General features: G+C 33.4%; 1 protein-coding gene and 1 long non-coding RNA gene across 3 annotated transcripts in view; one reads left to right on the top strand and one right to left on the bottom strand.

Annotated features, from left to right (window-relative positions):
- The window catches only part of LOC106729986, a 164418-nt gene that overhangs the window by 58929 nt on the left and 91075 nt on the right, over window positions 1-14414 (top strand). The window lies entirely within an intron of this gene.
- Window positions 5290-14414, bottom strand: part of NTN4 (netrin 4) — a 104207-nt gene continuing 95082 nt past the window's right edge. For both annotated transcript variants that reach the window (XM_032493596.1, XM_032493597.1), the window contains 2 exons: window positions 11606-11776; window positions 5290-6721 (listed from right to left, as the gene is read on the bottom strand). In XM_032493596.1, the coding sequence (XP_032349487.1) occupies window positions 6585-6721; window positions 11606-11776 (308 nt within the window). In that variant the 3' untranslated portion in view covers window positions 5290-6584. The remainder of the gene's footprint in view (window positions 6722-11605; window positions 11777-14414) is intronic.

Below are 14414 nucleotides of genomic sequence, written 5' to 3'. Positions count from 1 at the left end.
GGGTTATAGTTGAGCATGTGAGCAGGACTGGCACTGCCTAAAGGGAAATTAGGAAGCTGCCTAAGTGGCCTGATTTATGAGGCATTGAAAAGCACAGCTGACCAAAAATATCTCCTCCACTGGCCTGCCATCAGTGCCTGAAATTTCCATGATAAGAATCACTCATTTAAAGTTTTCTGTAGACATGCATGGTTTATTTGAGTCAATAAAACATTATGTTCCAGAGAAAGAGGGAAATGGGAAAGTATCTCATTAGAATGATTTATTTTATCTTATCAATCTAGCAATCTCTTGGTCAAGAGTAGCATCTTGATAAGTGAGTATACTGTTTAAGGCTGGTAGGGAAGTTGGGAGTTCAGAGTTTTGTGTAGCATCTTCATGTAGACTCTGAGCAGTGTGAAGTCAATAAGCACCTGAGAGGGGTTTGCCCAAAATTTGGACTGAGGACCTAAATATCAAAGACAAATTTAGGTATTTTACAATTTGGTTTCAGGCCATGTTAAGAAGTAGGGTACATAATAGTTGGAAGAATCTCCTTTCAATTCCCCTTTTCTACCATCTTAGTTCCTGGGTAACTATCATAAGACTCATGATTTGGTTATCCATAAAATAATATTTGTGATGAAGGCCAGGTAGATTTATGACCAGAGGGAGATACATTTGCAGAAAAAGAACTAATAATAATTCTGGCTTTGTTGAGACTATTCTGTAAGAGTGTCTAGAACAGTGTTTCTCAAAGTCTTGTCTATAGACCACCTGTATCTGAGTCACCACTGGTGCTCATTAAATTGTCACTTCCTGGTCCTCACCCAGACGTTCTGAAACAGACATTCTGAGGTAGGAGCTTGAGACTCTGTACTTTAACAAGCATGTCTGCTGATTTTTATGCACATTATTTGAGAATCATTGGTTTGGAGGCTTCAGTAGATCACAGAGGTTAAAAATATGAATTATAAATGTAGGTAAATCAGGGTTTAAAATCGCAGCTTTGCTGCTTGCTTGTTTGGTGACCATGGACAAGGTATTTAACCTCTGGTCCTCAATTTCTGCTTACTAACAGTACCATCTTCACAAGGTTATTAAGTGAGGTCTGAGGAGATAAATCATGTAAAGTTTAGCACAGCACCTTGCAGCCAATAAGGGCAAAAGTGATAACCATTATTAAGATGAGTATACTTATTGGAAAAGACTCTAAGGCAATGCTTACTGGTATTAAATATTCTGTTGACTATGTACTTTGTAAAACATAAATTTAAAATTATATTTCAATATATGGTAAAGCCAATTGGTTTCCTAATTTCTTAATTACCATTACCTAAGGTTTCTCTGTTGCTTTAACTTCTTTAGCTTTTCTGGCTCCTAAAACATAACTAACAACAAAAGAATTGGATGGATAAATTTCGTAACAAATATTAGGAACTATCTCATATAAATCATGATATCTAGCAATGGAAGAATTGGTTGAGTAAGTTCTCCTTTGAAATATTTTGCATATTCTTATGAGAACAGACAACCTGGTTCCTTTCCCAGCTCTTGCTTTCCTTTATTCTCTTATATCTTTACCCCTTGTTTCTTGGCTCTTGCTTTCTCTCCTTGGGTGGCAAAGTGCCTACATTCTCTATTTTTTTCTGTTTCCTTGTCTCTTTCTGGTGTAATTCCTTCTCATTCATCTTGCAAGCAGAATTGCTCTAAGCAGCAAAATTCAGAGCTGAGAGAATTGATTTGAAATGCTATTGAATTGCATATGAGCTTATTCAGGTTCATTATTGATAAATGCAAAAGTGGACCTTATGCCTAAATAGATCTCAGAAAATCAGACCAAGAGGAAAAGAGCAATGATAAAAATAGACTCTTATTATTTCATCTTAGTATAATGGTAAACAGTGTTACCCTAATGTCAACGTAATAATGAGAAAGATAGTAGAAAATTATGTAATTGCAGGATAGAATTATGGGATACATTATAATTTGGAGTGTGGAGAAGGAAAACTGGGAGAAATGCTGACCTTCAGGTTCCCTCAACTACAGATGAAAAGGAACAGGTGAAGTTGGCATCATCTCACATGGATTCCTTTCTAAATGTCCCTTTTAGTGGTTGAAATGTGAACTCTGGGAGTTAAGATGTGGTTCAAACCCAGACTTCACATTTATTAGCTGAGTGTTCTTGGACATTCATTTAGTCTCTCTGTGCCGCAGTTTCCTTATCTGGGAAATGGGGATAATAACAGCATGCACTATAGGGGTGCTTAGGAGGATCAAATAAGAATAGCATATGTAAAGCACATAGAAAATTGCCTTCTTGTAATAAACTCTTAATTATTGATTACTATTGATGTTATTATCTTATCTTTTAATTCACCAAACTTGAAATCTTTGATGGTGTTCTGGCTGAGGAGGAGGTGTCCAGGAAGTTTCTGGGCAGACTATTTTGCTCACAATGAAAATTTGCTGATGGTGGTTATTTTTCTTTCTGGGAAGCAGGATTCTCTGCCTGGCTGCCATCCCCTTTATTCAGATAAGTGCATTATGATTTGATCATCCATAAATCTTGGATATTCTTGGATTTATAAATGAATTCATTACTAATGATCACACTTTGGAAGTTACCCACCTATGACTACATATTAAGAAAGTAGCAATGTATTCACCATTTACTAAAGCCCTCTCTTAACAGAACATGCATCTCAATTCTGGAAATACCTATTTTGGCTCAGTGCATATTTCTTTCTCTCTCATAATTAGCATTCTTCTTTTTTCGTTATTCAGCATGTATGAACTGACTAATATTAAAGCTGAGAATTTGTCATTTAAAATATTGCAGGTCTTAAACACAGTCAGTAATGCTCAAAAAGTAGAGAAATGTTTAAATCTCTATGGTGGAAGTGTAGGAAAGCCAGGAACAAGGGCATCGTTTTTCAAAAAGTGTTCTCAGACAAGTCATTCTCTGAGAGATTTTTAAAAAAAAAATCAGTCATGCAAGGCACACCCCTTTACTTCTGTTCCATTTTTATCATACCAATCTCCTTTGCAAAACTGAGGTTGTTCATAAATATTTTCCTTCCAAGCTGTGGGAAATAAGCTGTGAGTAACTTTGGCTCTTTGATAAAGTTAGGTTAGGGGACTGCTTATCATTGAAACAATGAACACAAAAGCAATTCAGTCCTGGGGCCTCTGACAAAACTCTCAGCAGCCAAGGCAGTGCTCAAGCTCCCTGTTCTCAGGCATTCCAAGGGAGTGGCACAGGGACAGCCTGCACAAGGAATTCTCAAGGTTCTTTTTCCCACCCTTCAGAGTTGATAAGTCTCTAATCATTTAGAAAAGGATTTGTTCTGCAATAACCCAGAGTATCCCAAAAACCTATGTTTACCCGTAACAGGCCTTGCTCTCTGTGTAACATAGCCAGATGGATACTGCTTTTTGGACTCATGGTCACATCCCCACAGATTTCACCTCATTTAGTAGACACTATTAAAAGATTATCCTATTATTGAGAATTTCCATTGCATCAAAGACTAAATATTAGTAACATTCCTCTATGGAGAAAGTGATGTAATAAGAGGGCACAGAGTGGGTTGACCTCAGGCAAATTATACAGATAGGTATGTAGAGATTATGCAGCTGATCTGACGACTGATAAAGCCCAAAGTACAAGGAGTTAAAGCTCTGAGGGCAGAGACTTTCCCACTAGCTCTTGAAAGAAATATTCATGTTCATCTGAAGCCATAGATGGAAGTTTTATATATTCTGTTGCCTTGGTATCATGATGGTTATTTTGAAAGATGCCAAAGATGAGAAAGTGTACAGAAGTGTGGTGGAATGGTGGAATGGGAATGGGGCATGGGATGGCTTGCTCTCACTTCATTTTGTTGTTTACTTTTACAAATGGGAAACATAGGGTTGGTTTCTTTCTTTCTTTTTCTTTCTCTCTCTCTTTCTTTCTTTCTCTCTCTCTTTCTTTCTTTCTCTTTCTTTCTTTCTTTCTTTCTTTTTTCTTTTCTTTTCTTTCTTCCTTCCTTTCTTTCTTCCTTCCTTTCTTCCTTTCTTCCTTCCTTTCTTCCTTTCTTCCTTCCTTTCTTCCTTTCTTTCCTTTTTTTTTTTCCCCCCACTTTGGAAGCCAATAATGCTCTTAGGAATTTAAAACTGCAGTGGAAGAACTGTAAGTGATTTCAGAATTAAGACATCAAGAAATGATTATAACAATGACCACCTTTTTGAAATGTTGCCAGAAAAGGTGTTGACAGAGTACTGAAGGAAGATTCTAATCAAAAGGACTGGAAAGAATGCAGGGGTCTAGCAATTTGGTAAATTAGCTAAATTAAACTTTCAGTTATGATTTTGCTTGAATATGCTTTAAAAACAATGGATTAAATTTTGATTGGTTAAAAAAAATAACAAAAGCAGTACGTGATCAGTGAAAGAAAGTCAAGCAATGCAGACATGTGCAAAATAAATGGTGATGTAAAAGGTGATCTTTCAGACCTTCTGAAATGCTGTATATATTGTAAATATGTTTTGGGGCTGGGGGCTTATACTGTATGTACTGTTCTGTAATTTTCTTTCCCTAAATAATACATTATGAGCATCTTTCTATTCTTTAAAAAAAATAGACATTATTTGTATTCTTCTTTTTGATGGGTAATAGTTATTTTTTATAAAGTGAAATGGAAAAAGAAGGCAACTTGGCAATTTTGAAGCTTAAGAAAATCCTATATTATATGTATTTAAAATATTTTCTTGGTATTATATACTTACCAACATATCTTGTAAGTTGCTTGTAAATGTGCCTACAAGATAGCATTTCATCTACCAGATAGGTATTGGTTAGAAGCTGAGAGACATGCTACAGGTTATAAAAGCAGATTTCACAAGAGTACATATAGTATAATTCCAATTCTGTGAAAGGTATGTCTATGCATAGAAAATAGTCTAGCAGCATTGAAACGCAAATGCTAACAGCTGTTATCACAGAATGGTTGGAATATAGATTTTTTTTCTCATTATGGATTTCTATATTTTCAACAATGAACTTTTATTACTTTTTAAATTAGTTGAAAAGTTAATGTAATATATAACATGCAATGCATCTGATGAAAAACGTTCACATCCAACGGCTATAGAAACTAAATTCATCTGAATTAGCTTCCACTGCATCCCCAAACCCCAGAAATATAGAGTAGAAACACCAGGCCCTTGTTTGATTTTCTTAATTTAAGGAATTAGATTTGAGTTCCCTCATTAAGAGACAGTAATCTTTTCAAAGAAAGAGTTGATCAGGAATTGAGGCAAAAATCAGGAGATCATATTCCTTTATTACATATATAAAAAAATTAACAGCAATATATATATATTTTTGTAAGTCCACAGGACCTCAGGAAAAATATTTTCTGTATGTGAAGTTAATCTTATGGCACTGTGGTTCGCGTTTTGTATATTCAAGTACAAAAGAAATGGTATATATAGTGGTTATTTATGCATGGGTACAGAAGAGGAAAAACAATGAAAAACTGTAATTTGGTGAACTATCACATACACTGTGTCAAAAAGTGAGTAAATAGAATGGCCATATACTGTTAATAAAGACAAGGAGGAAACTGTTTCAATATTCAGGTTTAAATACTAAACATAAAAATAAAACAAATTCTGTGTCTAAAATAATTTTTGAAATGTATACAAGTGCATTACAAATAAATGAGCTTTTTAATATTTAAAGTCCATTTCCTCTTCATCCAAGCATATTTCGACACTTATAACTCCTTTCACTTATTTTAAAGTCTCTTCTTGTTTAGTTTTTTATAAAAAGTTTCATCATGGCCGGTATATGTGGAATCTAACCTCTAACCTGAAGCTGAGACTTCATGCAAACATATTCTCCTTTCAGGTTGCATCTTCACATAGTTTCTCCAGGTGTTCAAGGTTAAATAGTACAACTTCCTTTATATGGTTACTTTTTTCCACATGTAGTGGCAGTGCTTCTGTTTCAGCAGGTTTTCTTACGTGCCCTTTTATTTTCTTTCTGTCAACAGCAATCTCTAAACTTTCACAACACAAGTGGTAGGTAGTAAAGTGCTTTTTACAATGAAATACTATATACATATGGAGAGGTTCCATTTAACACTCCACAGACCAAAGTTCACACACTTCACACAAGAGAAGGCTCTTTTCAAGAAACACCTTTTCTGACAGTAGGGTTGGGAATTCCTTAAAATCTCATTAATTACTTCAAGTAGCACAAATGTAAATAACATAATCTGAAGCTGGGAGGAGTCCTTGTTAGATGCGTTGCCCTTAATGGATTACTGCTAAATATCATACTGCTATTTAAATGCTCTTAATAGTGATGACTTTTAGAATCAATTCCATAGAAAACAGGTATCAGTATAGGATTTTTCATTCCTCTTTATGAAACAAACTGTATTTAAAACAGGGGCCCAAAAGAGATAGATTAGACAGGCCCATGCACTGGAACATTTCTATATATTTTGGCACTTAAAAGAAAATTCCAGTTTCATTTTTGAAGTCTCCTTTCCATTAAGTTTGTGTTTTGTACATAGAGAAGTGCCGTTATGTGTTATACACATTTATTGCTACTTGCACTCTCTTTTCAAAATATCCATGACTTTTCTTCCAAGAGATGGTTTCCAGTGCTGGACAAAACTTTTCATATTCACAACTAGTTTGCCTGTTCTTACATCCTCATGTCCTGCTACAAGGTACTCCAGACCTAAAAGAGAACAAAATCAGGGGCCATTAGTATCGTAATTTGAAAGGGAGGAGATGTGACTTCAGCAGTTTTATATATACATGTTTTATGGTTTTTTTTTTTAAAATTCATCGTTGAAATAGGGAGTCATGGGCAATAACAGCTGATATTTAGTAAATATTTATTATGTGCTAAGTGATTTAAATGTATTATTTCATCTTGAAAATTACCCTATGAAATAGATATTGTTTTCCTCCTCTCCTTATTTTACAAATGAAGAGACTGAGACTTGGCAAGATTAAGAAACTTGTTTAGTGTTTCCGGGTAAGAAACAGCACTCTGACTTAAGCTCAGGCCTGTCTGATTGTAGAGCTTTTACTCTTTACTATACCACCCTCTATGGTAAAGAAGTGAGGATTCTATGAGTACTTAACTTGCTGCTATAAATCAGTATTTCTTGGAGACTCACTATGTGTGCTAGTGTATATTAAGGAGGATTTTATAAAAGTGAAACAACCACTTGGGAAGATATACTGGAAGAGAGTTATGGATTATACAAAATAACACATTTCCTATTTAAAGTCAATGTGATTTTGGAATATAGGATATAGGAATATAGGAATATACTTAAAAAAAAATGATGAGGCTTGACCAGACCTTGTGCTGATTCTATAATTCAAAATTCTTTTCAGGCTTCAAATAAAAAATTTTGGCTAACACACACAAAATGAAAGGACAGTCTCATTATCTACACATTAATAAAAAGAAATATGATAATATCCCTCAGTTGATGTTTCTAGTAATATTGATATTGGTATTTTGAAACAGTTTTCTGTAATATTATAGGATAGAGCAAATAAGTAATTATTTTTATAAAATAAAACTTTCCCATATAAGATAAAGAAACATTTACTTTAAAACTCACATTAAGAGAAAACACGATTATGTTAAAATTCAATTGAAAAGTATAAATTTAAACTCATGGTTTAATATATATATTCTTGTTCATTCACTGAAATGGTTTTAAAAATCTCATCCCAGTAAGAATGAACACCTGTAACAAACATAATGTGGTCCCTAATAACATATCTCACTAAAAACAAAACAAAACAAGCCTTCTTAGAGAAATGCTTATTCTAGGCCCACAGCAGGAAAATACAAGATTAGCATGGGCAATATCTTATTGTTCTAAAAAACAAGGAAGCTTTCAAAGGTTAATGGGGATCATTTAAAAGGACACAGGAACCATCAGGAGAGGGTTATAACTTGTCAAAGTTGTGATCATTTGAGCACCAAGATTATAATAAATATGTATGTTGAAACATACTGAGTCAACAAAAATCCAAAGTTCCAAAATGATACTCAAAAAAGAGAAATACAGAGAAAAATTAACTTATCATCTTGAGATGGCTGTTTAAACCATTCCTTACTTTGGAAGTTGGAAATTAAAAGAAAAGAATTTAACATTTATCCTGCTTTTATAATGGGAACTGTATTTCATGGTAACCTACTAGCCCAAGTTGGGAGAGAAAGTCCCTTTACAGAATAATGTCAACTAATAAATGAAAAGAATTTGACAAAATTAGAAAAATAGTATTTCTTAAACTCTAGTGAAATTATTCATTCAGGAAGGGATTGCCAATTGGTGATAAAATCATTAAATGAATGGTTAATAGGAAACTGGATGTTTGCATAGTGACTAAGTAACTCACTCTCATCATTTTCTAGTCTCAAAAGGGAAAACGAAACTGCCCAATGGAGATCAGACTGTCATCACTCTATTCCAAGAGTCAAGTTTAACAACCCTTATGGTGGGTCATCCAGGTGCTATGTGTCTTGTGATGTAATTTAGCATGTATTACACAACAATATATATAATGAATTCTTGCTAAAATGTTATCTTGAGTCTATCAAGCTTTTCTTTAAAGATTATACGAAATACAGGAAGTAGAGTGACAAGCTAAATGACACCACAAAGAACCAACCAGACAAATGTAGAAGGTAGGATAATTTATAGAGCACCTGGTCTGGTTTCTTCAACAACAATAATTTCTTCAACACTAAAAAGAAACTGCTTAAATAAGAGATTTGAAGGACTTAAAAACCATATACAGTGTGTGATCCTGGATTGAATACTGGCAAGGACAAACTAGCTCTAAAGGACATTTTGGGATCAGTTGGGAAATTGGAATATGATCTGAGTAATAGAGTATATGAAAATAAATTAAAATTAAAGGTTAAGATCATTAACTGAATAAAGTAGGTTAAGGAATGGAGCGTATACTATGACTTCATTTTGGTTTAAAAAAATATGATAAACATATGCACAGAGAAAGATCTGGAAGGATTTGCAGTAAGATGTTAACAGAGATGATCTCTGGAGGATAAAAGTGTAAAATTTAAAAATTTCCCCTAAATGTCTATAATGTACATGTATTTCTTCTATAATAATAAAAGGGTCATTTTAAAGATTATTAAAAGATATCAGTCCTAAACTTAAAAATAGCTATGATGGTGTTTTCAAAAAAAAGGGACAGGGGAAAAAAAAGGAAAATAGTGACATGGGTTTCAAACACTGGAGAGCACAAATGTAAGATGGATTGTTAAGTATTTAAATTCTTTAAAGAGTAACTGTAGCTTCTCCATGAAAAAGAATCCCAATATTTGATTGACAGATTAGTTAAAACATAGTGATCTTGATATTGTTTATATCATATCTAAAATAATGAAGTCCTCATTTGAAAATCCAATAAATAATTTTTAGGAAAATTTCAGTGTTTAAGTCTAGTATTTTAAATGAGTTTACTTCTAATTATAAACAGAACAAATATTATAGGAGTTTGCCATTACTTTAAAGTATAAATATAAATTAAACTACTAAACATAATGCTCAATAAATCTATAAATTATGGAATAGCATCATGTCAAAAATTAAGTTGCACCATCACTTATTAGCATTTACATTTTATTTTCCTATCTCTGTGCTTTTGACATCTACCTTATGACAAGTTTGAGGGCACAAAGTTTACTTTGTATCCATAGAAAAAGAAAATATAATACTTTAGTGCTAGTCTTGATGTTCTAAAATATATGATTGATGAATGAGTAACTGTATGTATTAATGTAGGAATGAATGAATTTTCAGGGAAGCCAGCTAGATTACTCCTTTTCAAAAGTAGCAAAGGAAGCAAGTTGGTGTGTAAGGTTTCAGAGTTTTCTTATCAGCTTTTTTTGGCCTTAGCTATTGAACTTGTAAAAATGGAAAAACAAAGTGAAATGAAAGAGTGTCTGGTTTTGCTTTGGCAGGTTCCAGTCTTTTCATCAAAGTGAATAAACATGTTTTCAAGAATTCTTTGAATAACTGTGCTTATGTTTTCACTTGTGATGAACTCAGTTGATTCTTTCACTCTGTTTGGCAGAAACCTGATTAGGAAGTATAGTTCACTTCCTGGAGGGTGGCTCAGATGGTCAAAGCTTTTGTTTTTAAGGTCTTACTAAAAAACTGGATGGATTTTGTTCTTTATTTTTTTTTTTTTTCCTTTTGCCAAGATAGTATAAGTGCTTATAAGAAGACCCCCTAGACAGAGGTCATTGGGAAACAGACTTAAATTAATGACTCTCAGTCTCTGGTATTTAAAATACAAGGTTCTGATTACTTCATTTGTTCTTTGGAAACATATTTATTATTTAAAATGTCTTTTTATTTTCCTTATTAAGATTTAAATTAATTAAATAGAATACAGAGAGGTATAAAAGAGTTTGAGAGATTAGATTAGTCAATGGTCAAAAAAGTCGAGTTTTACGCCACTGTTTAGATTGTTTAGGTTAAGGGGGATATTTTATTGATAGTTTCTCTCTTTCTCTCACTCACTCAGTTACCTGTTTGTTTCTCTCAAATTGATTAACCAAAGACCGTAAGTGACTTCTTCTTAATGTAACTGTGGTTTTCTGGACTTAAATTTGAAAAGAATTAAATCCAGAACACAAATTTTGCACCTGTTTCAGCAGTGCCATTAAGACACAGATGGCAACTACATAAACAGCGACATAGAGAGGATTTTAAAAATATATTATTTGTTTTACTAGAACTTACTATCTGGGTACTATATTACTATTATTTGGGTACTAATGGTAGGTACTAGAGATAGTAAGATCAAAAGTCTAAATCCCATCCTCAAATTTAATGAGGGAGACAGAGAGATAAGCAACTTATGACTCATTATGAAGAGTAAACTTGTAGAGTGAACAGGTCAGAATCCCATGCTTACTTGCTTGTCTCCATGTTTGCTGTAACATGTTAAAGTGCAAATTTCCCTCCACTCCAAGTTTCTCTAAGAGTCTGTAGTTCTTGTTGTTGTTGTTGTTTGTTTATCTTTGCTGTTTCTAATTTGAAACCACAATGATTGTTTGATGAAAAACAAGATGCTGAGAACTTGAGAGTTGTTTTCTATCCAGAAGAAACAGATGCTTCTCACGCAATAGTGAAAATGAATTCAGTATTATTTGCACACATGGGATTTTACATTTGACTTCCTTTGGGAGAAAGTTCTACCCAGGGCACTGTAACAGGACCTAGCTTTCCAATAAAACGTTAGTGGCAGATAAATTTATGAAAGTGCTTTCTTTGCTACCGGCACCTGGAATCAGTCTGAATCTTCTCTTTTAGGACAGAGAATATTATATTGCTAGATTTTTAAATACTTTACTTTTTAAAGCATGTGAAAGAGAAGAAAAGTTCTGATGTCAGTTCAAAGAATTCCATTTGGTTTTTTCCCCAGAATTCACATGGCAAAAAGGAGAGATGCTCTTGCTGAGTTTAGTTAGGTTGTGGCTCAGAGAATGTAAGATAAGGAGCAAATCAGCAGAGACACAGTAGATATCAAGCTAGGAAAGTCTAATGCTCACCAGGATTGAGGATTGGACAAGTACAGCCTCTGTTAGTCCATGATTCTGGATATAATGTCCGCTTTCCTCGTAAAATTTTCAATTTGGTAGATTTTAAGACTTTTTTAATCTTCACATTGACCTCAGCATGAGATCCTTTATCATGAGCTGATAAAATCTTTATTTTTAGCACTGTAACAACACAATTCCAAAAGTCACAATGCATAGAATTTCATATTATCATTTGAACTTTGAACAACTTAAAGATGCATTTCAGAGTAAAGTGGAATAGTGAACTAATGATTATAATGTGAAAATTTGCTTTAAAAATCATTAGGAGATAAGAGGTACAAACAACTATGTATAAATAAATAAGCTACAAGGATATATTGTATAACACAGTGAATATAGCTAACATATCATAATAATTACAAATGGAATATACCCTTTAAAAATTGTGAATCATTAGTTGTACATCAACTACATATACCTCAATAAAAAGAAAGAAAATCATTAGGCTCATTGATTTTTGCACTGATTTCATCTCATTATCTATATTACCTATTCTCTTCTTTCTTATACATTTTCAACTGCTGTTTCTTTCCATGCCACTCTATGAGAATATCAGCCATTTGCCTACTGCAAATAAATCTTAAACACATTTAGCTATCAAACCTAAATAGAAAAAAGATGCACAGGAAGTAAAATTGTTATCCTGGTTTTTATCTGGATTTTTACTATATTATACTCTTATAACTAGCTTTGTGTGATGTTATGACAAGGAGCACAATGTTATTGCCAAAATATATTTTACATATTTAAAGAGATTAACTAATATTATTGATCACTTAATTTTCTTCCCTTGGTGTGAAATGAAAACTGGCTGAGGTTAAGGAGGCTGTCCTTTTATGTGATAGCAGAGCTTCAGTTTTCTATATGACTCATGATTCTATTATGCTCTATTATCTATGAAATGGATGTGGATAGGGATTAAGTAATGGAACAAAGTGGGGTGGGGAAGAAAATAGACCTAAGGAACATAGAAGGCAATGTTCTATATTATTAGGAGAGTTCTTACTGGCTCATTTATATGTTGGTGGAGGATTGTGTGTAATAAGAGAACCCTATCTTGGCTACTGCCATATCCTGAGAATATGACTGTTAGGCAGCTGCCTTGTCTTTATAGATTCACCAAATTTTTGACTTCTAAAGGATCTTAAGAGCTCATCTAGTCTTGTTTTATGTATGAAGAAACAAGTTTTAAGAAATTAAGTGAACTGCCCAAGTTTGTATGGCTAGTTGGTTACAAGTAGAGTTTGGACTAGAACCCCATGAGATAAATGCATGTAGGGTACATAGCATAGTGCCTCGCATGTGGCCAATGCTCAATAAATGTTCACTATTATTTTTTACTAGACTGTAAGCTCAGAGAGAACAAGGACTTTATCTATTCACTACTATAGCTCAATAAATATTTGCTAAAAGAATAAAATGAACCAAGTATTTTTTCTATTAAGTCAGAGAATGGGGAGGGGGAAACCATTTTGTCCAAGTCTATAGGTGTACTGCACATAGTAAGACCAAGGTATTTCATGACATCATTAAAAGCATTTAAGTTCTCTTAAGCAGAGAGTAATGCAGTTGAATTAAAAGATTCTAATGTGGTTGTTGGTAAATTCAGTCAGAGAGCTACTGAATCTATGTGATAATGAAAACCAGTTGATATTTCTGCTGAACTGCCTGACTTTGGACTAACTTGTCTTTTTTTTTTTTTTTTTTCTTCTTTTAATAGTACATACTATTCCCTCTAAATTGATTTTTCTTTATTGGGCACCATACATTTCAAGTTTTTTGCTTCTATTATTTAGCCAAATTGGCAGGTGAAGGGAGGGAGATATGCACATAATTTTAGAAAAGATTTATGAGGTTTTTAATATTTACTTTTTTATCTTTTATGAGATTAAATACAGTATTATCAAGGACCTAAACACTTGGTTTCAGAAATCATGACTTAAAAATTTCTCTTTGTTGTAATGTATATTTCAAGCTGTATAAATTATGGAATAATAAAAAGACTCAGACACTAGTCAATAATACATTGGCAAGATAAGGTATCTTTCATACACTTAATAATAAACATAAAGAATTTGAAGATAGCAACACTCTCTGTTTGGGGCACTGACATTTTCATTTGTCCATACACTTTATTTTCCTGATATTTGAGAGGTAGAGGAGTCTAGTGTATATAGAGAGAGCAGGGAAGAGACTCAGGCAGAGAGCTAGTCTCAGTGCCTCCCAAATATATTTCCTCTTTTTCCTCCTATCACTTACTGAGCAGCTGAGCTTTTGAAAAAAATCTCACTTTTTGGGGAAGGTGGCATCATCCCTATTTTACAGATGAGAAAGTTGAAGATGAAACCTCTGGAGAGGTTAAGTTACCCACCCAATAAATCAGAAATAAAACTCATGTAGGTCTGAGCCCAAAGCCTGAGCTTTTTAAATTAATTAATTAATTATTAGTTTTTAAAAAATTAATAGACTTTAGTTTTTAGAGCCATTTCAGGTTCACAGCAGAATTAAGCAGAAAATACAGAGAGTTTGCACATAGCCCTCCCCACCCACACATATATACTCCGCTATCCTCAACATCCCTCATCAGTGTGGCATATTTGGTGCAATTGATGAACCAATATAGACACATTATTATTAATCGAAGTCCATAGTTTACATTAGGGTTCACTCTTGATACTGTACATTCTATGGGTTTTGACAAATGCATAATGATATGTAGCGACCACTGTAGTATCATACAGAATAATTTTATTACCCA

Source organism: Camelus ferus, chromosome 12 (assembly GCF_009834535.1).
Source record: "Camelus ferus isolate YT-003-E chromosome 12, BCGSAC_Cfer_1.0, whole genome shotgun sequence".
In the NCBI taxonomy this organism is placed as follows: Eukaryota; Metazoa; Chordata; class Mammalia; order Artiodactyla; family Camelidae; genus Camelus; species Camelus ferus.
The sequence above is the reverse complement of the archived record's forward strand: the minus strand, read 5'-3'. Positions and strand labels throughout refer to the sequence as shown.